The following is a 27078-nucleotide window of genomic DNA, read 5'->3' as shown; positions in this document are numbered from 1 at the left end:
CTCAACTTGATTACACAAGAAACTACATATCCACTAGGTTACACTAGTAACTTGGTCCAGACTTATTTACACCAGTTTAAACTTGTAACTTGACTAGCTAGTTGCAAGTGAGTCTCAGAACTCTCTACTTGGTTACACTATAGGTTACAGAACTGACTACATATCCACTAGGTCTCCACTAGTAACTTGGTCCAGACTTAGTGACACCAGTTTAAACTTGTAACTTGTCTAGCTAGTTGCATATGAGTCTCATAACTCTCTACTGGGTTACACTAAAGGTTACAGAACTGACTACATATCCACTAGGTCTCCACTAGTAACTTGGTCCAGACTTAGTGACACCAGTTTAAACTTGTAACTTGTCTAGCTAGTTGCATGTGAGTCTCAGAACTCTATACTGGGTTATAATATAGGTTACAGAACTGACTACATATCCACTAGGTTACACTAGTAACTTGGTCCAGACTTAGTTACACCAGTTTAAACTTGTAACTTGTCTAGCTAGTTGCATGTGAGTCTCAGAACTCTATACTGGGTTATAATATAGGTTAAAGAACTGACTACATATCCACTAGGTTACACTAGTAACTTGGTCAAGACTTAGTTACACCAGTTTAAACTTGTAACTTGACTAGCTAGTTGCATGTGAGTCTCAGAACTCTATACTGGGTTATAATATAGGTTGCAGAACTGACTACATATCCACTAGGTTACACGAGTAACTTGGTCCAGACTTAGTTACACCCGTTTAAACTTGTAACTTGACTAGCTAGTTGCATGTGAGTCTCAGAACTCTCTACTGGGTTACACTATAGGTTACAGAACTGACTACATATCCACTAGGTCTCCACTAGTAACTTGGTCCAGACTTAGTGACACCAGTTTAAACTTGTAACTTGACTAGCTAGTTGCATGTGAGTCTCAGAACTCTATACTGGGTTATAATATAGGTTACAGAACTGACTACATATCCACTAGGTTACACTAGTAACTTGGTCCAGACTTAGTTACACCAGTTTAAACTTGTAACTTGACTAGCTAGTTGCATGTGAGTCTCAGAACTCTATACTGGGTTATAATATAGGTTACAGAACTGACTACATATCCACTAGGTTACACTAGTAAATTGGTCCAGACTTAGTTTGACTAGCTAGTTGCATGTGAGTCTCAGAACTCTCTACTGGGTTACACTATCGGTTACAGAACTGGCTACATATCCACTAGGTTACACTAGTAACTTGGTCCAGACTTAGTTACACCAGTTTAAACTTGTAACTTGACTAGCTAGTTGCATGTGAGTCTCAGAACTCCCTACTGGGTTACACTATAGGTTACAGAACTGACTACATATCCACTAGGTTACACTAGTAACTTGGTCCAGACTTAGTGACACCAGTTTAAACTTGTAACTTGACTAGCTAGTTGCATGTGAGTCTCAGAACTCTATACTGGGTTATAATATAGGTTAAAGAACTGACTACATATCCACTAGGTTACACTAGTAACTTGGTCCAGACTTAGTTACACCCGTTTAAACTTGTAACTTGACTAGCTAGTTGCATGTGAGTCTCAGAACTCTATACTGGGTTATAATATAGGTTGCAGAACTGACTACATATCCACTAGGTTACACGAGTAACTTGGTCCAGACTTAGTTACACCCGTTTAAACTTGTAACTTGACTAGCTAGTTGCATGTGAGTCTCAGAACTCTCTACTGGGTTACACTATAGGTTACAGAACTGACTACATATCCACTAGGTCTCCACTAGTAACTTGGTCCAGACTTAGTGACACCAGTTTAAACTTGTAACTTGACTAGCTAGTTGCATGTGAGTCTCAGAACTCTATACTGGGTTATAATATAGGTTACAGAACTGACTACATATCCACTAGGTTACACTAGTAACTTGGTCCAGACTTAGTTACACCAGTTTAAACTTGTAACTTGACTAGCTAGTTGCATGTGAGTCTCAGAACTCTATACTGGGTTATAATATAGGTTACAGAACTGACTACATATCCACTAGGTTACACTAGTAAATTGGTCCAGACTTAGTTTGACTAGCTAGTTGCATGTGAGTCTCAGAACTCTCTACTGGGTTACACTATCGGTTACAGAACTGGCTACATATCCACTAGGTTACACTAGTAACTTGGTCCAGACTTAGTTACACCAGTTTAAACTTGTAACTTGACTAGCTAGTTGCATGTGAGTCTCAGAACTCCCTACTGGGTTACACTATAGGTTACAGAACTGACTACATATCCACTAGGTTACACTAGTAACTTGGTCCAGACTTAGTTACACCAGTTTAAACTTGTAACTTGACTAGCTAGTTGCATGTGAGTCTCAGAACTCCCTACTGGGTTACACTATAGGTTACAGAACTGACTACATCTTCACTCGGTCTCCACTAGCTGCACTAATAACTGTCTCCACTAAGTTACACTAGCTTAACATGTTATGCTAGTTAAAGAACTCTTTTGTTACCACAACTTTTCTCAGAATTAATCGTTTTCTGTTTTCAGGTCTCCTCTTCACTGTGGAAGATTTCTGTACCCAGGCGAACCAGGACTATCTTGACGTTGGCTACGGAAAGGATACCTCGTTGCCCTCGACACGCTCACAAAGCTTATCAGGAACCCTCAAGAAGGGGCAAACCTTTATGATGAGCTTTGAGAACGACAGCTTGGGCTATTTGCGTCTGTTGTCTGACCGGGACATTGAATGCAAAGGCTTCCGTCTTCATTATCGTGCAGGTGTGACCGTTTGTTTGATTGTTTATTTTCTGCACAGTTGATGTGCTGTTGCACTATTCTACGCAAACCATGCAATATTCGAAAAAAAGGTTTAACCCAAGAACTTTGGTACTTTCTGTTATCGCAAAATATCACACTCATTAGGATAATGCAACCTCTACCCTACCAAAGTCAGTTTAGTGATAGGTGTGGCTCCATAAACACTTGCCATTCAAGGCCCAAAACACCACATACCTGCACATGCTGCAGGTGATGCACTGCCTTGACCTCGCATGACACAGACACGCTCAGAATTCCCATGACAACCCGTAGCTCCACATTTATGCTGAATGGGAGGCACACAAGACCATTATTATAACATGGTCTATTCCAACTGAGTAATCGGTTGACCGCACGTTTGGTCTTCTCGTTTCTTTCTTGCAGTCATCAATCGATGCACAACCTCGATGGGGATTGTACATTGTCAAGAAAATGCTGAATGCATCACCAAAGGTAACAAAGCTTCTTGCCATTGCCTGACTGGTTTCGAGGATATCAACGGTTTCTGCAGCGGTAAGCTTTATTCTCCATTTGAAGGTCCGATGGCATCGGACGCGCATCGAATCTTTCGCACGACGATGCTGATCTTGAGCAATTTGAACCATCGATGGCTCCACGTTCCGTTCTTGTGTTCGCAGATATCGACGAATGTATGGTCGAGGGAAGCTGCATGGCCAACTCGCTTTGCCATAACTTTAAAGGCTCGTACATATGCACCTGTTTCCCAGGATTTGTCGATGTAAATGGCTCCTGCCAAGGTATTTTTATATTCTTTCTCCACCGTTTGTTTTATTCTCATTTTCGAGGACATTTGCTGATTTTTGTCATCTGTGCTATCAATAATGGCTGCCTTATCATCTCGGCGTTCATCCCTTTGAATGCTTTGTTTTACACTAGATATTGACGAATGCCAGGAGTCCAGCAATTTATGTCCTCTAGAAAGTCCTTGCATCAATACGCCCGGAGGATTTACTTGCCAATGTCCTGCTGGCTTTGTGTTCAATGGTTCCACCTGTGAAGGTAAGACCTCTTTCGAAGCCGTTTAAAGTTGTGACATTTAAAGTTGTTTCAGATTTCATACTCGAGCTGAAAATTTCAATTATTTGGCCTTGAGTGAACATCACTCTTGTGTTCTGCTCTGGTTTGCACCATCTCGCTCCCTTGTTGTGCATTTTTACAGACATGGACGAATGCTCCTATGGGCAGCACAGATGCAATGCGCAAAATAGCGTGTGCAGGAATACAAAAGGGTCGTACTACTGCGAGTGTGCCCCCGGGTTTACCGTGAAAGACGGCCTTTGCGTTGGTGAGTGCACCGTGCTACAGGCACACACTTTGGCCTAAAAAGATGCAGTAGAGCTTCCCCACCCCCCTCCCCCTTTCCCATGCCTCCCCCCCCATGCCTCTCCCTCCCGCAGATCTCCTGATGTCCCTCTTCTCTACTCTTGTACTTGTGTGCTTCCCTCTCTCTCCCCATCTTGTCTCCCGCTCCCTTGATCTTATGGTTAGCCCCATGGCAATCATGGTTCCCTGTTTGAAGCAATGTTTTTATGGCCGGATGCCCTTCCTGACGCCAACCCTTGGTCGCCTCTTACGATGCGCAGGGATACGGTGTACCTATTCTAAATCGGGGTACACACCGGGGCAGGTAGGCCTACATGAAAGTAGGCCGATATGAATATAATACCAACTCCTTGTAGCATGTGCATGATAAAGAAGGAGACTGACTCTGCTTGCATGATGAAATGTCGATGCATGTCCATTTCTCCTGACGCTCAGTGGACCCGCTATTTTTCTGCAGATGCAAACGAGTGTGTAGAAAACAATGGAGGTTGCCTTCAGCTCTGTAGCAACAACGATGGCAGCTATGTTTGTAGCTGTTTACCCGAATTCCAGGTAGATCCTCTTGATCCTCACAATTGCAAAGGTGGGTACACGTGATAATTATGTGCGTCAGTGCATCAGAATGATGGGAATAATGGATTTTAAAATGTAAATAATTTGCAATGCCTCACGGCTTTTTATTTTTCACGTCATTTTTTTTGCAGAGATAGTCATGTGCGGAGGTGTTCAGTGTGATAGTCGTGCTGACTGTGACCGTGTGAACGCCTCAGCGCCACACTGTGTGTGCCGGGAGGGTTGGGCCGGAAATGGAATCGCCTGCTATGGTAAACCAAAGTTTGGACATCACTGCAAGATTACAGACTCGGTGGCGTAAAACCAGACTCAGTAGAATATTGGTTAGACTTTAGAGCATCCACTCTGAATATGGGAGGACCATGGTTCAGACCCTGTCCAAAGACTTAAAAAGTTTGGCCAAATGAATTTTGGTAAACTTTTTTTGCTGTGGAGGGGGGGGGGGGGGTTAGGAATCAGGAGAGGGAGGGATAAGTGGAAGGTGAGAGGAGAGGGAGGAGAAAGATATACAACATATACATCCTTTGGCGGGGGTAGTGGAGGGGTGGCCTTGACGGGACCCTCCGTTTTGGAGGAGGGGGAAGGGAAGGAGGAAAAACTCAGTGTTGCACAGGTAAAAATGGAAATTGTAATACCCTCTGTTACCATCGCCAGGGGGCGCTTCATGCTACATATTTACATGGAGAATTTACGCCCCTCTCCTTGTCCTCCACACCCTCCAATGACGCTTCGGCCACATAGGTTATGTTACCCCCCAGACAAAGTTATATTTATACCCCGAGTAAAGTATATAAGTGTTTATAGCTGGAGTACCAGGCGTTGCTCAAGCGAAAAAGAAACATTAACATATTTGAAATGAGAGAAAATATAATGGAAAAGCAATTACATCCAAATCAGAGTCCACAGCCATCCCTGAGGTTGCTCAGCAACCTTGATCATAAAGCTTCAGTTTTGTGCCAAACTTGGTGAGGAAACTTCATGTACATTTTATGTCTGACCTTTCTCTTTTTCTTTTTTGTCCTCAACAGATGTGAATGAATGTTTGGATCCCTGTGCCTGCCCAGAAGGCACGGAGTGCAGGGATGTAGATGGAGGTTTTGATTGTCTGTGTCCTCCAGCGTACCGCAATGTTGGAAACTCGTGCGTGGGTAAGAAAATGAACCCCATTTTCATCGTCACCGAAGGAAGGCGTGCATAATCTTATGTCAGGAGCACCAATCATTATCGAGAACTCCAGCATGTGTTTTGTAGATATTGAAGCGTATCCGCGCAGACGTAAAGCTGACTATGCTGAGCATTTTCCCCCAATCAAGGAGTAAGATAGTCAGAGCGAGCCACTCCTGGTTGGACAAATCACAGCACAGGCAGTTTATTGGGCCTGCTGTAGTGCACCGATGCTGAAGTAGTTAAGAACTGGCATTTTATTAATCTTAATTAATATTCATTTTCTATTTAAATTTATATTTATATTAAAATTTTTAATTTATATGAAATTTAAATTTAAATAATTAAATTAAGTTAATACTAACTTTCTTTTCCCGCATTTGCAGAGGAGGTGTGCTCATTTACGGTTATCCGAAACAAGCAACACATTTCCCCACGTTATTGCAATCTCAAATCTGGGTTCTTCATGTCCCCAAACTGGCCTGACCTGTATGAAGTGGAGCAACACGTCGCCTGGTGGTTGGATCTGTCCAACGCTGATGGTATGCGATCACAACGTAAACTGGCTCAAGTGGATTCGTATGAATTAAACGTTGGTTATTTTGAAAATGTACATGTTTAAAAAAACAAACAATTAAATGATATATTTGATGATGGTGCACAGGTGTCCAGTACAGTTTTGTAAACTTCAGCACAGAGAGCAAGCAAGACTTCTTTGACATCTTCAACTCACAGGCCTTGAACTATGACCACCTGCTGCACCAAATTTCAGGGAAAACAGGTACGAATACGTTTTGGTAAATTTGCAGCAATGTCACAGACCTGAAGCCATTGACTAAAAAAGCTCGTCTCGTGACCCCATCGTTGAGAGTGTGAAGCTCATCGAGCGCCTCTTGTCCGCGGCCCGCAGGTTCTCTGCAAGAGACAAACGTCCTAACGGAATCTGATCACATCAACGATACTTTCTCGGTGAGAAAGCCACGTGTTGGAGATTTCATCACCAACAGATTCATATCGGACCGGAAAAGCAACGGCTACTTCAAAGTGCGCTTTATAAAAGGTACCTCAACAACAACAACAACAACAACAACAACAACAACAGGCATTTTAAGGCCATTTTCCCTGCTAGAGCGGGGGTTAGCCTTGCGGTCCCCATGACAATCTTCTCCATTTTGTCCTATTTTCTGCATCTCTCCTTGTTAACCTCCTTGCCCGCATTTCTTCTTCCACCATCTTTAGCCAAGTCTTTCTCGGTCTTCCCGTCCTCTACTTCCTTCTACATTCATTTCCATCACTCTTCTCAACCGGACTCAGCATTCTCATTCTTCCCTTAGCATTCTTAGACTGTCATTCTTAGATTAGACTTAGACTTAGACTTACATTGTCATTAGATTTAATGATTAATTTAATTTAATGATTTAATGATTTCATTAGATTGTCTCATGACATTAGATTGTCATAAGATTGTCTTAGATTGTCATTGTTAGACTTAGATTGAGTTCAGACTCAGCATTCTTACCGTGAGTAAGAATTAATTGGGCAAAATGCTTTGGTTGTTCCCCTGCATGTGCGGAACATAAAGCGGGGTTAAGAAATTGGTTTACTTTGTCCGTCTACAGCAGACATCTGTCTATGAATAAGCAGGAGTACCCGGCCAATTGGCAACTCGGCTTAGGGTTAGGGTTTATAGGGTAAGGGTTTTTAGGGTTAGGGTTTTTAGGGTTAGGGTTGTTAGGGTTAGGGTTGTTAGGGTTAGGGTTGTTAGGGTTATGGTTGTTAGGGTTAGGGTGGTTAGGGTTAGGGTTATGGTTGTTAGGGTCGTTAGGGTTAGGGTGGTTAGGGTTAGGGTTATGGTTGTTAGGGTTGTTAGGGTTAGGGTGGTTAGGGTTATGGTTGTTAGGGTTTTTAGGGTAAGGGTTAGGGTTGTTAGGGTTAGGGTTGTTAGGGTTAGGGTTTGGGTTGGTTATTAGGGTTAAGGTTGTTAGGGTTAGGGTTAGTGTTAGGGTTGGGGTTGTTAAGGTTAGGGTTAGTTGTTAGGGTTAGGGTTGTTAGGGTTAGGGTTAGTTGTTAGGGTTAGGGTTGTTAGGGTTAGGGTTAGTGTTAGGGTCCTGCTTGATCATAACTTTTCTTTTCAATGCTTTTTTTTCCCAAAACTTTTCAATGCACATCTAATTTGCCAGAACCCATCGTACTTCATTTAAATTTACTAGGGCATGCCCGTACTATATATAAGCTAGGACGTGCCCGTACGTGGGTGCCCGTTCCTTGCCAAAAAAAAAAAAAAAAAAAAATTTGTGTAGGGGTGTGTGTGTGTAAACATCCTAGGGCGTGCCCGTACGTGGGTGCAAAAAAACATGCGTGCAAACAACAACAACAAAAAAAAACTTTGAAACCACGTGGCAGTAACGACCACAGAACCCCCCCCCCCCCTCTATTTACATGAATGGTTTGGTCCATTCGCAACGACCACAGAACCCCCCCCCCTCTATTTACATGCAATGGTTTGGTCCATTCGCAACGCCAAAGCGAACGGCGAACGGCTAAATCGCCATAGCTCGGTAAGTACTTGTCCGATTAATTTAAAACCTTGAAAAGGCACATCCTCGGGTCCCCAGCAATATACCTGGCAAGTTTAAAGTATATCGGACCCGTGGTTGTCGAGAAACAGCGGTCACAGACAAACACACACACAGACACACAGACACACAGACACACAGAGATTGCTGGAATTATAGATAGATATGTTGAACAAGAATTGGAACATGAATCGGAACGCGAAATTGCAGTTTAGCAGCACTCTGGTTCTGTATTTGGCAAATTGAATGCTATCTTGTCCCGAGTGTGCATGCCCAGAGAGGAGTGAGGTAACTTTTTTAGGAACGAGGTTCAAGTTCATGTTGTCAAAAGAATTAGTGATCACATCACTGCAAAAAGTACAGCAAGGGTGATTACATGATCTGGCATGCAAGCTTCTTCGATGTAGATCGCATTCGCTTTTTCAACATAATTGGTGACATTTTAAAATTCTCATTAATGTCGAGAACTGTAATCCAGCCATAATTACAGGTTGCCAAAACCCCTTAATAATCCTTTAAAAATGCCACTCACTTACTTTAATGACTGTTTTCCATCAATCTCTCTGCCCCAGAAACTGATCCCTGCACGAGCTCTCCTTGCCAGCACGGAGGGACATGCACGAGAAAGTCTGGTGACTTCAAATGCACGTGTTCTGAGGGATATATTGGAAAATTCTGTGAAAACGGTAGGATAAACTAATATCATGCTGTGTTTGTTTGTTAACCATTTACAAAACAAGGCCAAAGCGTTTTTTGGTTGATTTTTTTATTATAATGTAATTATTTAGATGTGTATATTTAGGTGTGTGTAACTAAAAAAAGATCCGTACACCTCAATATCACAAACCCCTCTTCCACTTCTATGATTGAGAGTTTATGGCTGTGTCCATCTTCTTCATCCCTTGTATCCTCCCCTTATTTTTATTTTTCCCCACGTCCCTTATCCCTCCAAGTCTCCATCTATTTTGTCCCTCCATCCCCTCTCCATTCCCCCACCTCTTCCATTGTACTAATTGTTCTCTTATACTACCGGTCAAAAGTTTTAGAACACCTCAATTTTTCCAGTTTTTATTGAAATTTACACAGTTTAATGTCTCATTGTACTCGGAAATTAAGCATAGAACAAATACACAATTTTAGATAAAAAAGAAATCATAGAATCATTTTGTTTAACAAAATTTAATTTAAATTTTTGACTCCTACCGTCTTGTTCTTTTTCTCGAAGATAGTTTTGACATAGCCTGGAGGTGTGTTTAGGGTCATTATCTTGCTGTAGGATGAACCCATGACCAACTAGGCGTATCCCAGAGGGTATTGCATGGCGCTGCAAAATGCTGCGGTATCCCTTTTGGTTCAGGTTGCCAGTCACTCTGTGCAAGTCGCCAACTCTGGATCCAGCAAAAGAGCCCCAGACCATCACGCTTCCTCCTCCATGTGTTGACAGTTGGTGTCACACACTGAGGAACCATTCTTTCGCCTACTCGACGGCGTACAAAAACCCTGCGTGATGAACCAAAGATTTCGAATTTTGATTCATCGGTCCATAAGAACTTCCTCCAGTCTTCAGTAGTCCACTGGAGGTGCTTCATGGCCCATGCAAGCCTCTCTTTCTTATTTTTCCATCTCAGCAATGGCTTTCTTACTGCCACTCGACCTGTCAAACCTGCAGCTCGAAGTCTTCTCTTCACAGTTGAAACTGAGACTTGCTTACTTCGACCAGTGTTAAGCTGTGCTTGAAGCTGTTGTCCTGTGAGCCACCTGTCACGCAAGCTGTTGACTCTCAGAAACTTGTCTTCTGATTCTGTTGTGGCTTTGGGTCTGCCAGACCTCTTCCTGTCAGAGTTTCCTCCAGTTTCCAATATACTACTTCCTGCAGTGCAATATTGTCCAAATAATGCTTCAGAGGGTGTAATAACAGTCTGTTCCAATACTGCTTTTATACAGACAGGGGGTTTGTAATCAAGTAATCAGCAGAGGTTGGGACACCTGTAGGAATTGTTTGCATCAACCTTCAAGGCTTAATTTACTTACATTGCTGCAGAACAGCTGAAAGTTGTTAACCCATTACTTGTTCCCTGAAGAAGGCCTTTTTTTACAATATAACTGTGCAATTTGCATTATTTTCCCGTTTTTGCTAACCTAAACTTTTTTTTTTAACCTCTAGCAGTTTACTGCTTACATTTGTACCATTTCAGGTTATTCACTGGACTTGAATTGCTTAAATTTCAATAAAAACTGGAAAATTTAGGTGTTCTAAAACTTTTGACCGGTAGTGTATGTCCCGGGTTTACCAGTTCTGTTTTCGGATCTCCACCCCGAGCCTCGACTCTGTGTGCATAAAATAGACAGAATGTAGGAGTCATCTATTTATTACATAAGCAACGGGGGTGGGTTGAGCAAGCTGAGAGAATTGAAATTGAGAGAAGAGCGGATTACAGGAGAGATAACGGATGGTGGGGAGAGAAGGGAAAAGCTTGCAAAGAGATGGAAAATGGAGGTCAGAGATGGGTGAGAGGGGGAGCACAGGGGCTCAAGTACTCCTCATATTTGAAGGCATAATAAATAGATGGCTCCTTATTGCTCCTGCAGTAAATACAAGTGCCCAAAGTGTCATTCGGTCCTAACCACACAAGTCACCTTTTGGAGTAAAAGAGTAAGGATCCGATGATGAGCACACCGCACACGATGTATGTTGCCTGTCTGTGTCTTCCCAAAGAGGTGACTCAGGTTCTCAACCTGTGGTGCTCTGAGGCACGCTGCCGGGATGTTCACGTGACGTGGAGCTTGAACCATGCCTCGGACCTACTGCGGGGAATCGACGTCCGCTATGGAATCCTCGGAGACAATGAGACGATCATGGATGAGCTACCCTCGGGCATGTTCGACGTTCGGCTCACAGATCTACTACCGTTCAGGCAGTACATGATCAGCGTCGTCCCAACGGCCTATTCTGGGACTACGCAGGGAGCTAGCTGCCTTGTATCTACAACCTGCTTTTCTGGTTGGTTCCTCTTGCTTTTACATAGCAGACTTTACTTTGTATTTCTGCTCTCCATTATTTCTTGGAATGAAAGACTGGCTCGTTTTTGGCCTCGGCACCTATCCACAAGCTTTTCCATTCCATCAAACCATCTGCCCACTCCCCTCCGTTCTACATCTCTACCTGCAGAGTGATAAACTTTGAAGACTTTTCCATTGCCCTTCATTTACAACTTCACTTATTCATTGCAATATGAATGAATAATAAATGTGCTGATGTTTCAGAGTGCTCTCGGATCGCTTCCAATTTGTCCACACACAATACAACCCGCAACTCCACCACGGTGCACTGGAGCCCAATGCAGACAACTCCTGAGCAGTTCAAAGTAGTGTACCACACCCTGCCCTACGATCCTGATCATGCGTGGAGCGAACCCACCTCGAATAGCATGAACCAGCTAATGATTACAGGTGAGGCGGCTCACAGTGGCATCACCTCTATCTGTATTACATGGACAGCAGCAAATCCTTATACCTCGTATTCCATCCGTGACATACTCTTCGTTCGTTTTACTCTCCTTTTCCTTCTCTATCCTTTTTTGCCATATTTCCCCCCTGCTCGTTACAGGACTGGATCCCAATGTGACGTACGAGATATGTCTGAGAAACCTGACAGCTGAAAATGTATGCCCTGGAAAATATGCCATTCAGGCTATCACTCTGCCAGGTATGGGTGAACTCGTGTTTATTGAGATAAACGGCAGGCTTACCTGTCATACATCATCGTGCGCTAAGATAATAATAGAGATGATAATACAAATGTTGTCATGGTTTGTAGCAGCCGATGTGAAGTTTTTCCTTCTCTGCTCCTACTTCCTGGTCCCCGACAGATCCAGGGAAAATGATCGCAGACTTCAATGTCAGTGGCGTTGCTGGAGACTCATTCTCATTGGCCTGGAACATGGAACTATCGCCTGGCACTACGCTGCTGAGTCAGGTGGTTGTGTACAATTGTACCGCACCAGATGGCACCATCTTTCAAGGCACTTTGAGCAATATGGCTCAAAATACTGCCCTCGTTGAAGGTAACTAAAGCCGATTGGAGCACCTTGAGTTTAATTTTTATCAGGCATAGAACCCTTGAAGGTTAAAGGTAACTTCAGCAATAATTTTAGGACAGGCCTCGCTAGGCCTTTCCTCTTCATATTTCACCTTTTATATCTTGCAGGCCTCAAACCCAGATCGAATTGTACAGCATACTTGGAGCTTCATACATCTCCCCACGGCATTGGCACGAGTGACGAGGTCAATTTCATTACCAATGGAGGTATGCAGCGGTGGATGGTAATGTTGAGCGTGGTGGACAGAGCCCACCAAACAATTACTACTTAACAGTTGGTCCGATAAAACAAGATAAATTAAATTACATGTACCTGCCATGTTTTGTTTTCAATACTTTTCAGCTTCAGATATGTTTTCAATGCACAGTGGTTGATGACAAACCCATAATTAAATACCAAAAGTTACGTGCAGGCTTCAGTAATAATAGGGCGACCTCTACTTGGCTAATTAAAACCTACCAGTGGGGTCACCCGTGGGAATCCCATGAGCATGGAGGTGTATCGTTGCGATCGGTGCAGCCGTTTTTGCAGTACCCGGAACAATAGCGTTAGGCGGGAGTCCAAACCTGAAAATGCTGGAGACCAAAGCTGAAATTGGAAAAACAATAAATCATATTTTACTCCAGGGGGTCCCAGGATTACCCACACAAAATTTCGTTGCGATTGGTTCAGCCGTTTTTGCGGTACCTGGGAAGGGACAGACAGACAGACAGACAGACGGACGGACATTTGGTGAATTATCGTAAGATGGATGAGTTTGGAACTAAGCGTGACTTCCTAAATGGACCACATTTCCGTTTTTTGGTTGCAGAGTTATACAACTTTTCAGAAACTAGCAAAAGGGTCTAACTGATGTTGAGCACATCGTCATGGACACCACGTATAAAGATTTGCTCGAGAGCTGGAGCAGTCAATGCAACATTGTCACTTTTACACGAAAACCCTCCATTTTTTTTTAATCCCTTATGGGGTTATGCAAATTCTCTGAACCAGGAACTTTTAGAAAGACCACTTTGTGCGCCATAATGGAACGTCACAATGGAGGAAGCGTTGATTGTGTTGTTGCGCTTTCTGTTATTTGTGCTTTGCAGACCTGATGCTTGTAAACGTGAGTGGCGTGGCACGTACACAAGCAGACATCACGTGGCACACACTATCCCCAGAGTCTTCCGGAAAGTACTTCATCGTGCACTACAAGAACCTCGAAAATGGAGAGGAGAAATCCCAAGCTGTGAATCACGAGAACATCACCCTAACGGACCTGAACGTTGATACGCCATATTCTCTCACCATCTCTGAGCATCGCTATGACGTTCACCTCGGAAACTCCACCATTGTGCAGTTCAAAACCCTAAAACCCTCAGGTGATTCACTGGCTGAGATTTATGTTATGGTATGACCTGCAAGGCTAACACCCGCTCTAGCAGGGAAAATGGCCTTAAAATGCCTGTTGTTGTTGTTGTTGTTGTTGTTTGTATGACCTGCAAGGGACTTCCTTGAAATATCAGGATATTGATGGTGAACATTGCGATCTTCCAATGTCAAAGCAAACGCAATAACCAATGGAAAGATTGCAAAGGCTAATCTGCGCTCGTACAGTTTCGTCATGCCACCTACATGTTGTGGGCTCAAGATGGCACAACCTGCTGTTCAATGGGTCTTGTGTGGATAACGGCGAATGACTTTACGAATTAGAAGTGCATTATGTAACCTTTGCTCTTCCATTGCCTTTTAGAATACCTGCCAAACAAAATCGACGCTGTTGGCATCAATCCTACCACCGGCAACGTCACGTGGTTCCCCGAGGTGTATCCAGAGGTAATCAACAGATACAGGCTGGTATACCACAAACTGGACGTCCTCAAAGATGTAGTTTCCATCATGATCGGGAAAATCTCCTCATCTCAAGTTATCACAGGTGAGACCTGTTTTTCCGGAACTCCTTATCAAAGTGAAACCCAATGTCACGTGAGAACTTGGTTTTGAGTGCCACAGGGCAGAACAAAGTCACGATTGCTTTGAAAACCCATAAAGCTGGCTATCATACCTCCACCGGATCGATCACAGCTCAGACTTTGATGGGCCTAACGTTCTCCTCCTGCAATGAAAGTTGTGTATAAGGGAACTCGTTTTATATGAATATGAATGATCGTTTTAAGGCCATTTTCCCCACTAGAACGGGGGTTAGTCTTGCGGGCCCCATGACAATCATGGTTCCCTGTTTGAGGCAATGTTTTTATGGCCGGATGCACCTTCCTGATGCCAACCCTTAGTCGCCTCTTACGATGCGCAGGGATACGGTGTACCTATTCTAAATCGGGGTACACACTGGGATCATTCATCCCAGCAAGCTGGTACTCAATTTGCCGACCTCGGAAAGATGACAGGCTGAGTCACCCCCCTCTCCCCCCCCCCTCCCCCCCCCCCTTGCGTTAATTCAGCAATGGACCCGGATTCGAACTCAGGATCCTAGGATCCCAAGCCAGCACCTTAACCGCTAAACCAACAAACTCAGGATGCTAGGATCCCAAGCCAGCACCTTAACCGCTAAACCAACAAACTCAGGATGCTAGGATCCCAAGCCAGCACCTTAACCACTAAACCAACAAACTCAGGATCCTAGGATCCCAAGCCAGCACCTTAACCGCTAAACCAACAAACTCAGGATGCTAGGATCCCAAGCCAGCACCTTAACCGCTAAACCAACAAACTCAGGATGCTAGAATCCCAAGCCAGCACCTGAACCGCTAAGCCAACAAACTCAGGATGCCAGGATCCCAAGCCAGCACATTAACCGCTAAACCAACAAACTCAGGATGCTAGGATCCCAAGCCAGCACATTAACCGCTAAACCAACAAACTCAGGATCCTAGGATCCCAAGCCAGCACCTTAAGTGCTAAACCAACAAACTCAGGATCCTAGGATCCCAAGCCAGCACCTTAACCACTAAACCAACAAACTCAGGATGCTATGATCCCAAGCCAGCACATTAACCGCTAAACCAACAAACTCAGGATGCTATGATCCCAAACCAGCACCTTAACCGCTAAACCAACAAACTCAGGATCCTAGGATCCCAAGCCAGCACATTAACCGCTAAACCAACAAACTCAGGATGCTAGGATCCCAAGCCAGCACCTTAACCACTAAGCCAACAAACTCAGTATCCTAGGATCCCAAGCCAGCACCTTAACTGCTAAGCCAACAAACTCAGGATCCTAGGATCCCAAGCCATCACATTAACTGCTAAGCCAACAAACTCAGGATCCTAGGATCTCAAGCCAGCATCTTAACCGCTAAACCAACAAACTCAGGATCCTAGGATCCCAAGCCAGCACCTTCACCGCTAAGCCAACAAACTCAGGATCCTATGATCCCAAGCCAGCACCTTAATCGATAAGCCAACAAACTCAGGATCCTAGGATCCCATGCCAGCACCTTAACCGCTAAGCTAACAAACTCAGGATCCTAGGATCCCAAGCCAGCACCTTAACCGCTAAGCCAACAAACTCAGGATCCTAGGATCCCAAGCCAGCACCTTAACCGCTAAGCCAACAAACTCAGGATCCTAGGATCCCAAGCCAGCACCTTAACCGCTAAGCCAACAAACTCAGGATCCCAGGATCCCAAGCCAGCACCTTAACCGCTAAGCCAACAAACTCAGGATCCTAGGATCCCAAGCCAGCACCTTAACCGCTAAGCCAACAAACTCAGGATTATATGATCCCAAGCCAGCACCTTAACCGCTAAACCAACACCAGGCTTCATGAGAACCATAAGATAAGAACGAGATGAATAAACATTTTGCTCGACATTTTCTCCTGCGGTGTTGAGTTGACGTTGGCACAGGTTCACCGGAAGCGTGTTCAACGGATCGTTTGAAGGTTGTTTCGTTTCTGAGCACCAGGTGTGGGAAAGGTGGCGTTTAACGGCCTGGCATTGCAATTTTCGCCACTAGTGGTAAAGGAAGTTATCCATATTCCCAATTTCTTGATGTTTGAATTTTTGTTCCTTCTGGCAGGCTTGGAGCCAGCTACGACGTACGTCGCTCATCTTCAGTATGGCAACTCTTCCAGCGTTATTGACAAGACAGATGGAGCCATTTTCACGACACACGGTGTGTTTACCTGCGGTGCGCTGTCGGATATTGCTGCCTTGCTCGTACTTGAAAAGTTTGCAAAACTGACGAAGAATTATAGGTTGATGTCTTTTAAACCCCGTTTCAGGATGGCATAGGGTGAGGGATATATTGCAATATTTGCATTAGATGTCACAGGAAGCAACATTTGTACCGAAGCACTTTCCAATTCCATAAAACATACCTCTCGGCCTTTCCTTTTTCCATCGACAGATCCCTGGAAAGTGTTGGACGTCGTCGTAACCTCATCGTCGGATGCAATAACTTGGAATCCATCCAGTTACCCCTCTGATCCTGTGGTGAGCTACACCGCAAAGGTTGAACCAACGACTCCATCTCCAACCACCAGTGGCCGACAAATTGACACGACATCGGCATTTGCCTTGTTTGAAGGTGCGTGACTCAGGAATGCTACGAATATGAGGTTCCAACGTTTAGGTGATTGTACCTTCGGAACAATGACATTCGTAAACAAATCAACAAATTTACATCGTACTTGCGATTTGGGCCCCTGAGTCGCAGCATCATGCTCTAAGTATTCTAACGGGAAGACGAATGTTACAGTAAAAAATCAAATTGGTCGGGGTGGGTTTGGTGGTGATGTGTGGTGCGAGGGAACACACCGGCTAATGGTGGATAAAACACAGTCATACTTGGTACATCTTGGGCCTAATGGTGGTGGAATTTTTAAAATTTGGTCAGGGTAACTTGGCCGACTCATTATGAAAGGCGCATTGGGATCTTTAACGTCCACCAACTAATGGGAGCAGATGGAACACCTTGCTTGATGTCCGTCAACGGGACGGCACAACTTGTGATGCCAACATGCTGCTTGGGAAGCACCAATGTGACCGTTTATTGTCAGATCAGGAAATGATCCCAAACTAGACAAGAACCACCTTGAGAGGCCATTTTTCCCCGCAGAGTGGGGTTGGCCTATTTCGGGCACCGTGGTCCCCTTTTTGAAGCAATGTTTTACGGCCGGATGCTCTTCCTGCCGCCAACCCTGTTAGTCGCCTTTTGCGACACCCAGGGAATTACCAGTGAACTGGTACTCATTTTGCCGACCCCAGAAGGACGACAGGCTGAGTCAACCTCCCTGGCGTTAATTCAGCGATCGACCGGGATTCGAACCCAGGATCCTAGGATCCCAAGCCGGCACCATAACAACCCTAACAACCCTAACCCAAACCCTAACCCCGCTGGCGTTAATTCAGCGATCGACCGGGATTCGAACCCAGGATCCTAGGATCCCAAGCCGGCACCCTAACAACCCTAACCCGAACCATAACCCCCCTGGCGTTAATTCAGCGATCGACTGGGATTCGATCCTAGGATCCCAAGCTGGCACCCTAACAACACTAACCCTAACCCTAACCCAAACCCTAACCCTAACCCTAACCCTAACCACTAAGGCCAAACTAGACAGTTCAAAGGTAATTGTGCTACTTCCTGTCATACTAAACATCGATTCATAAGACAAATAAATCTAATGTTCTGGTTTTTCTTATCTGCATTCCTTCAGGACTGAAACCTGGAACAAATTACTTGGCACAAGTTACCGCAGTGACCCAGTCTGGCTACAGTTACCAAAGCGAGCCTGTGCTCTTCACGTCGGTCTTTGGTAAGTTGCTAACCTGGAATTGCGATGAGCAATGACATTTTGATGCCTCGATTGTAAATGTGAACTTATTCACATCATACGTATGTGCTTTAAACGGCCATTGCCCTCATTGGATGTTCTTTACAGACATTGCGGTTAATGCGACTCCGTCCATTACCAGCGCAGTTATCACATGGGAGAGCCTGAACAGCGAAAGAGTCGTTAACAAGTGGAAGGTAAGCTTCCATACTCTTTATCCAACAGGTCTCGTGCAAGATTGCTTTTCTAAGATATCTCAGAAAGTTGTCGACGGATTCGGATGAAATTTGGCAGCGATGTAGCATATGTGACAAGGACGAAATGATTCGATTTTGGTGAAGATGCGGATTCGGATCCGGCTACTAGAATTTTTAAAGTGATTCTTCACCATTGGGAGATGGGGCCAAAAACGATACACAGCAGGATGTCTCAAAAAAGTTGTGGACGGATTTGGACGAAACTTGGTGGACCGGTTGGGTGTCTGACAAGGACGATTCGGTTCGATTTTGGTGAAGATCGGAATCTGGATTCGGTTACGATAATTATTTAATTTTTTTAATGATTCTTCACCATAGGGATATAGGTCTAACACCGATATATAGCACAATGTCTGAAAAAGTTGTGGACGGATTTGGACGAAACTTGGTTGACCTGTTGAGTGTGTGACAAGACCTGAATATGATTTTGGTGAAGATCTGAATGTGGATTCGGATACAAGATTTTTTTTTATATATAAGTGATTCTTCACCATTGAGAGATCGGGCGAAAAGCGATATATAACATGATGTTTTAAAAAGTTGTGGACGAGTTATGACTAAACTTGGTGGACGAGTTGGTTAGGTGACAAGAACAACCCGATTAGATTTTGGTTCAGGTCCGAATCCAGATCCGGCCTATCAGTGGATACAAAATGTAAACTGTTCAGCCTGGCGGAGGTTTGCGCTCTACCGAGTGCCCTTCTAGTTTGAACTTGAGATCTCAGCATCATGAGGCATGGGCTCAGAGAAGAGCACGCAATAGGCCAAATGTCGTCAACCATGTTTTGTAACAACCAAAGGAAGGTAATTTCAAGCACCTTGAAAGCACAGTGAATGTGCAGTTCTGCATCCTGGTCTGCAGCTTGACCGAATTGCAAACTATCGCCCATCACTGTGCGTGTACTGTCAGTTAGTGTGAGGTCTCAAATATAGTCTACACAATGTAGTCACCATACAATAAGTACTCCTAAAAACAAGGTTGTCCACACACACACACACACACACGCACCCAACCTCTCAGGTCGTGCAAGCGTGACATGTCGCCATGGAATTGCCCAGACAAAAATAAATAAATAAATATTTTACCATATTACAGCTTGTTGGGTTTGACGTGTGTTTCCCACTTGATGGGAATAGTGTTGAACAAACTGGCTGTAATATAGTTTTACTTTATTTCCCCACAATGGTTGGTCTGTTTGTGAACCCCTGGCACATGGAGCAGGTTCACCAGGTTAAAATCACAAATAATGAATGTAAAAGTACGCTGATGTCAACTAATGTCTTGGCCTATTGATGTCTGCTAAAAAAATTAAAACAATTCAAACTATGCAGAGCGCAAACCTCCGCCAGGCTGAACAGTTTACATTTGTATCCCATTGAAAGGCCGGATATGGATTAACACCTGAACCAAAATACAATCGACTTGTTTGTGGCGTCCAACGAACTCATCCACCTAGTTTTGTCATAATCTGTCCACAACTTTTTGAAATTTCATGCTATGCCGAGGTATAGAAACCATTATTATTTCATTATTACCCTCGCGTGAGGAGAGGGTATTGCATTTGAGTCCGTTTGTCTGTCTGTCTGTCTGTTTGCCTGTCTGTCTGTTTGTTTGTCTGTTTGTTTGTCTGTCTGCCTGTTTGTTTGTCTGTTTGTCCGCACATAATAAATATGATTTTCTCTGCAACCGTTAGTCGGATTGACAGGAAATTTTCACCATAAGTGCAACTCCTCCTGTCGAATTTTGTAATGATAATTATGACGTCATAGGTCACGTGGTTCGGCCGCCATCTTGGAAAAATCGAAAAACTTTGCACCTCTATATCTCGAAAAGCGCTGAATAGAAAAAAATTGAGACATGGCTCATTGTAAAGAACTCTCCATGGTGAATAAAATATGTTAATGATGATGTCATAAGTGCCTCAATTATGATGTCATAATTCCGACAAGTACAAAACTTCATCCAATCCAGATGAAATTTCTTGAGCATAGTCTAGGAATAAATTAGTGGAGAAAAAAATAATAATGATCATGTCATCGGTCACGTGGTTCGGCCGCCATATTTGTTTTAACACAAAAGCCACTGAACCACTGAAACTTAAAAACCACTGAAAATACATCCTGGCGAGGGTTTGCAATCTCTGATTGCTCTTTTTCTTGTTTATAGATTGTTTTAGGCCCCGTCTCACAATGGTGAAGAATCACTTTAAAAGTTTTTAAGAAAGATATTCTCAGATCTGGATTTTCACCGAAATCTAATCAATTCGTCCTTGTCACATACCAAATCTCTCCACCAAATTTCGTCTGAAGGGTTAATGAGGGTAATAAAGATTATGTATCAGGATGGGGGATGGCACGATGTGGAGACGCACTGCCTTCTTAAAGCCCTGGAAGGAAGAGTGAGACAGAGCGGTCCCTGCAAGGCGGTTCCATAGATTGTTAAAGTGGGGAACAAAATAGGAATTTCTCTATTCTTATGGAGTTGAAATTCGTTAAAAAAGGATTGCCCACCAAAAGTGCTGCTCCTTGGAACGTAACATGGCAAAATGAGTGTTCCTTATAGCAGCCTCTACCATACACAGGGATGTAAGGTAACAAGACCTACATCATGGTGTCCTGCAGACAAAAATCCCACAGCATCAACAAAAACTGTGTTACTGACAAAAGTATCGATGACGGCTGGATAAGTTAGCCATTTCAATTGTTTTCCTCTCGACATTCACCAGCAAGATGTTGTACTTGCAGCAAAGCTTTCCGTTGCTCCTAAAAACCAAGCTTCCTTTCTTCACAGGTGAAATATTGGAATCCCAATACGAACGAGGAGATTGTGAAGAACGCGTCATCATCCTTGACCATGACGTTGGACGACCTTCTGCCGAACACCACCATCCCTGTCACGGTGTTTGCGCTAACCGATGACGGCCAAGTGGATACGTTCCGTACCATGATGGTGACCACTCGTAAGAGACTTCTATTTCCTGTTCCCACACTCGTTGGCAAACTAGAGACGCCTATGTCCATCAAATTCCGACTCTTGTCTGGAACTGAATCCTCCAATGTTTGGTGATTGTGTTCGACTGAGATTTATAACTCTCATTGCCACGTATGCCCCTGATAAACACCGTGTGTGCACATTCCCAAAGGTTGTTTTCCATGATACCATATTCTCATTTATTTTTTGACCCCATATGCTAAGTCATCTCGACGTGGAAATTCACCTAAAGCTTGTCGAACGCTCCTCGGTAGCGACAGTGAGATGTCCTTGCTATCGGAATTGATGAAGGTCTGTGGGATCAAAGTGCATCTGTTCATGCAGTCTGGCACAAATGAAAAAGATTTGGAATATCCATTAGGGGAAATCGATTTATTACGTATGCAGCTGGGAGTTTGTGAAAACAAATTATACATACATATATATATATATATATATATATATATATATATATATATATATATATATATATATATATATATATATATATATATATGTGTGTGTGTATACTGTATACAGTGCATTCAGAAAGTATTCAGACCCCTTCACTTTTTTCACATTTTGTTATGTTGCAGCCTTATGCTGAAATCGTTTAAATTCATTTTTTCCCTCATCAAACTACACTCAATACCCCATAATGACAAAGAGAAAACAGGATTTTAGAAAGTTTTGCAAATTTATGAAAAAGAAAAAACTGAAATATCACATTGACATAAGTATTCATACCCTTTGCTATGACACTTGAAATTTAGCTCAGGTGCCTCCCATTTCTCTTGATAATCTTTGAAATGTTTCTACACCTTGATTGGACATGATTTGGAAATGCACACACCTGTCTATATAAGGTGTCACAGCTGACAATGCATATCAGAGCAAAAACCAAGCCATGAGGTCGAAGGAACTGCCTGCAGAGCTCAGAGACAGGATTGTGGCGAAGCACAGATCTGGGGAAGCCTACAATAAAAAAGCTCTGCTGCATTGAAGGTTCCCAAGAGCACAGTGGACTCCATAATTCTTAAATGGAAGAAGTTTGGAACAACCAGGAGTCTTCCTAGAGCTGGCCGCCCGGCCAAACTGAGCAATCGGGGGAGAAGGGCCTTGGTAAGAGAGGTGACCAAGAACCCGATGGTCATTCTGGCTGAGCTCCAGAGATCCTGTGTGGAGATGGGAGAACCTTCCAGAAGGACAACCATCACTGCAACACTCCACCGATCTGAGCTTTACGGCGGAGTGGCCAGACGGAAGCCTCTCCTCAGTGAAAGACACATGAAAGCCCGCTTGGGGTTTGCAAAAAAGCACCTGAAGGACTCTCAGACTGTGAGAAACAAGATTCTGTGGGCTTTCATTCTGTGGGTCCTGGTTTTTCCAAACTTCTTCCATTTAAGAATTACTAGGGCATGCCCGTACTATATATATATCTAAAATTATATCCCCCCCCTCTATTTACATGAAATGGTTTGGTCCATTCGCAAAGCCAAAGCGGACGGCTTGCGAGTACGGTGACAATCCCCCCCCTCTATTTACATGAAATGGTTTGGTCCAAAGCGAACGGCTTGCGAGTACGGTGACAATCCCCCCCCCCCCCCTCTATTTACATGAAATGGTTTGGTCCAAAGCGAACGGCTTGCGAGTACGGTGACAATCCCCCCCCCCTCTATTTACATGAAATGGTTTGGTCCAAAGCGAACGGCTTGCGGAGTTTGGTAAAGAAATCGCCATATCGTGCACAAACGCGCAGGAAAGCGAAAGAATCGCAAATTAGTTTTAATTAGTTTTAAAACATAGTTTAACGCCCAAGCGAGTTTAACGCAATCGCAAATCGCATCGCAAAGCGAAAGAATCGCAAATTAGTTTTAATTAGTTTTAAAACATAGTTTAACGCCAACATAGCGCCAACATAGTTTGCCGACGGGAAATAAATGAATACGCTCTCAAATGTGCCGTCCGAGGCAGAGTCTGTTCGCCACGTTCGGCACACGTGATAGCTCGCTGCTCTCTGATTGGTTGAATCGTTTTTTGGACATAGCTCGGTAACTACTTCTCCGATTAATTTAAAACCTTGAAAAGGCACATCCTCAGGTCCCCAGCAATATACCTGGCAAGTTTCAAGTATATCGGACCGGTAATTGTCGAGAAACAGCGGTCGCATACAGACACACACACACACACACAGAGATTGCTGGAATTATAGATAGATGGAGGCCACTGTGCTCTTGGGAACCTTCAATGCAGCAGAGTTTTTTTGTCCCCCGTCGCACCGCGGAGAGAAAGGGGGACTATGGTTTTCCCCTCCGTCCATGTGTCCGTCCGTCCGTGCGTGCGTGCAGGCGTGCGTGCGTAAGCGAAGGACCGCATTCGAATTTGGTGTATGGGTGCAACCCACGTCAAAATCCAAAGATGGCCGCCGCCATGTATGTCTGAAACTTGTGAGCTGAATATCTTGAAAAATAAGCGAAGTACCAACTTCTAATCTGTTGTGTGGGTGTATCTAGGCATAAGGAAGAACCCTATTGAAAATTGGGTCGCCACGTCAAAATCCAAGATGGCCGCCACCATATATATGTCTGAACCTTGTGAACGAAATATCTTGAAAAATAAACGAACTACTAACTTCCAATCTGGTGTGTGGGTGTATGTACGCTAATGAAGAACGCTATTGAAAATTGGGTCGCCACGTCAAAATCCAAGATGGCCGCCGCCATGTATGTCTGAACCTTGTGAGCGGAATATCTTGAAAAATAAGCGAAGTACCAACTTCTAATCTGGTGTGTGGGTGTATCTAGGCATAAGGAAGAACGCTATTGAAAATTGGGTCGCCACGTCAAAATCCAAGATGGCCGCCTCCATTTATGACTGAACCTTGTGAGCGAAATATCATATCATAGCATGTTTTCTGCGTCTTCCACTTTGTCAACTCACAACACTTCCCCGACGGGGGAGCTAGGCGTAACGCTTGTTTTGAAGGCTTCCCCAGATCTGTGCCTCGACACAATCCTGTCTCTGAGCTCTGCAGGCAGTTCCTTCGACCTCATGGCTTGGTTTTTGCTCTGATATGTATTGTCAGCTGTGAGACCTTATATAGACAGGTGAGTGCCTTTCCAAATCATGTCCATTCAATTGAATTTACCACAGGTGGACTCCAATCAAGGTGAAGAAACATCTCAAACATGATCAAGAGAAATGGGAGGCACCTGAGCTAAATTTCAAGTGTCATACCAAAGGGTATGAATACTTTTGTAAATGTGACATTTCAGTTTTTTCTTTTCAATAAATTTGCAAAACTTTCTAAAACCCTGTTTTGTCTTTGTCATTATTGGGTATTGAGTGTAGATTGATGAGGGAAAAAATGAATTTAAACGATTTCAGCTTAAGGCTGCAACATAACAAAATGTGAAAGAAGTGAAGGGGTCTGAATACTTTCTGAATGCACTGTGTGTATATATATATCTATATATATATATATATATATATATATATATATATATATATATATATATATATATATATATATATATATACAGACTTGGCATTTAATATGGAATTTTTTTTTTCCTTGACTTGGGTTTACTTTGTTAACTCAGTATATCAATCTGGTGAGTTTCTTTTACACTTTGGTGATTTATTTGTTAAAAGAACCATGTCACTGATTGTCTGTCGCAGCAAGAAGTCAACGACAGGATTATATCACAGGTGGCGTGGCAAAATGTACGGACAGGTGCATTTGATGATTGGCTTCACAGTCGGGTATACAAGGGTTGTTGCGTTCTGTATTAGTGGAAAACAACTGCTGCACGTCTCCAAAAGTTATTGCCGCTTCCTCTGGAGATGGTCCGTCAACTCGACAATGCTGTTTGTCATGGAGTGGTGGCTTTACGAAATTACGGCATGAAGCAGCGTGCTATTGCTCGGCAGTATGGCATCAGTCAAGGTCAGGTGTCAAAGATCCTGAAACGAAATGCTCAGAGGGGTTTCCCTACTCCAATACCGAGTCCAGGACATCCCCGCAGAACCACAAGGAGGGATGATCGGCAGCTGCACCGGTTAGTCCGCAATGGCCGTACCAAGTCAGCTAATCGGCTTAGGGCTGAGTGGCAGCAACTGACAAATGTGCCTGTATCCAGAAGGCTAGTCAACCAACGACTGATTCAAGCAGGCTATCGCGTCAGGCATCCTCTGAGAAAGCCACGCCTGACCAGACAACACCACCAGCGCCGATTGCAGTGGGCCAGAGAGCATCGTCAATGGCAGCCAGGACACTGGAATGACGTGATCTTCAGTGACGAGTCTAGATTTCTAGTCTATCGTCAAGATGGCCGCGTCCGAGTGCACAGACAAGTGCATGAAGCCTACAACAAAGATTGTATAGTGCCAAGAGTCCAAACTGGAGGTGGTGGGGTGACCGTTTGGGCTGCTTTTCATGCAGGGGGCAAAACTTACCTGGTTGTTCTGAATGGAAACCTGAACCAGTTCAAGTACAGGGCCATTCTGGAAGAAACATTGCTTCCATTTGCTCGTGCAGCCTTTCGAGGAAACTTTGTCTTCAAAGATGACAATGCACGGCCTCATCATGCCCGCATGATCCAACACTTTCTTGCTGACCATGGTGTAGAGCATATGGAGTGGCCTGCCATGTCCCCGGATATGAATCCGATAGAGAACTTGTTGGCAGAATTAACGCGTCAAATCGACCACTTGGACCAGCAGCCGACCTCTGTGCGTGAATTGCAGCAGGCTATTGTCACTGCATGGCAAGCGATTCCTGTCCAAACCTTGGCAAATCTCGTGAACAGCATGCCTCAACGTGTACATGCTCTCCTGAATGCTCGTGGGGGTTACACGAAGTACTGAACTGTAATTATACTGTCCGTAATCCCAGTTGTAATTTAACTTTGGTTTTTGTTAAAAACAAATTTGGCTAATGTGAAAAATAAAGAGATACTTCTGGAAAACATACAGAAGTTTAACACAGTACTGTCCATGAATTGAGTTCGATGTCAGTTTACATCACTTTCAAGGATCAATTTATTTGTTTCGAAATGTGAAATGTGGTTTTTGTTTATTTTAAAGGTCACATTAACAAAATCTAGAATAATTTCAACATAATTCCAATGAACTTTTGGTTCTAAGACATCTTGAAAAGTAAGTTCACCCCCACAAAAAAATATGCCATATTAAATGCCAAGTCTGTATATATATATATGTGTGTGTGTGTGTGTCTGTGTGTGTATATATATATATGTATATATATCCATATATATTTGTATCATTGTTGGACGTTGAAGATCCCATGATATCCTTTGGGGAGAGTAGGCGAGCTATCGCCATCACCATAGCCAAATTCCAAATTCCTGCGGTGCCCCCTGTGGTTTAGGGCAGGGGTTTATGGAATTTGAGGTGCTGGCAGTAGCTGTGGAATAGCCTTCGCAAAAGATACTGTGGAATATTTTTCCCATCCATCAACTAATACGAGAAGACCTGTCCCCTGCTTAA

The 27078-nt window shown here is 43.7% G+C and overlaps 1 protein-coding gene across 1 annotated transcript in view; it reads left to right on the top strand.

The window, feature by feature from the left end:
* The window catches only part of LOC137424248 (uncharacterized), a 207243-nt gene that overhangs the window by 164478 nt on the left and 15687 nt on the right, over positions 1-27078 (top strand). Inside the window, exons 78-101 of the mRNA XM_078771992.1 lie at positions 2532-2762; positions 3186-3314; positions 3440-3559; positions 3699-3821; positions 3982-4107; positions 4603-4728; positions 4850-4969; positions 5747-5866; positions 6269-6424; positions 6547-6663; positions 6793-6942; positions 9031-9144; positions 11175-11459; positions 11723-11908; positions 12066-12164; positions 12328-12522; positions 12666-12764; positions 13650-13922; positions 14294-14476; positions 16581-16676; positions 16911-17090; positions 18223-18321; positions 18448-18536; positions 21388-21556. Coding sequence (XP_078628118.1) covers positions 2532-2762; positions 3186-3314; positions 3440-3559; positions 3699-3821; positions 3982-4107; positions 4603-4728; positions 4850-4969; positions 5747-5866; positions 6269-6424; positions 6547-6663; positions 6793-6942; positions 9031-9144; positions 11175-11459; positions 11723-11908; positions 12066-12164; positions 12328-12522; positions 12666-12764; positions 13650-13922; positions 14294-14476; positions 16581-16676; positions 16911-17090; positions 18223-18321; positions 18448-18536; positions 21388-21556 — 3585 coding nt within the window. The remainder of the gene's footprint in view (positions 1-2531; positions 2763-3185; positions 3315-3439; positions 3560-3698; positions 3822-3981; positions 4108-4602; positions 4729-4849; positions 4970-5746; positions 5867-6268; positions 6425-6546; positions 6664-6792; positions 6943-9030; positions 9145-11174; positions 11460-11722; positions 11909-12065; positions 12165-12327; positions 12523-12665; positions 12765-13649; positions 13923-14293; positions 14477-16580; positions 16677-16910; positions 17091-18222; positions 18322-18447; positions 18537-21387; positions 21557-27078) is intronic.

Source organism: Myxine glutinosa, chromosome 1 (genome assembly GCF_964187855.1).
Source record: "Myxine glutinosa chromosome 1, kmMyxGlut1.1, whole genome shotgun sequence".
Classification (NCBI taxonomy): Eukaryota; Metazoa; Chordata; class Myxini; order Myxiniformes; family Myxinidae; genus Myxine; species Myxine glutinosa.
Note: the sequence above shows the minus strand (reverse complement) of the source record. Positions and strands in the feature narration are given on the sequence as shown.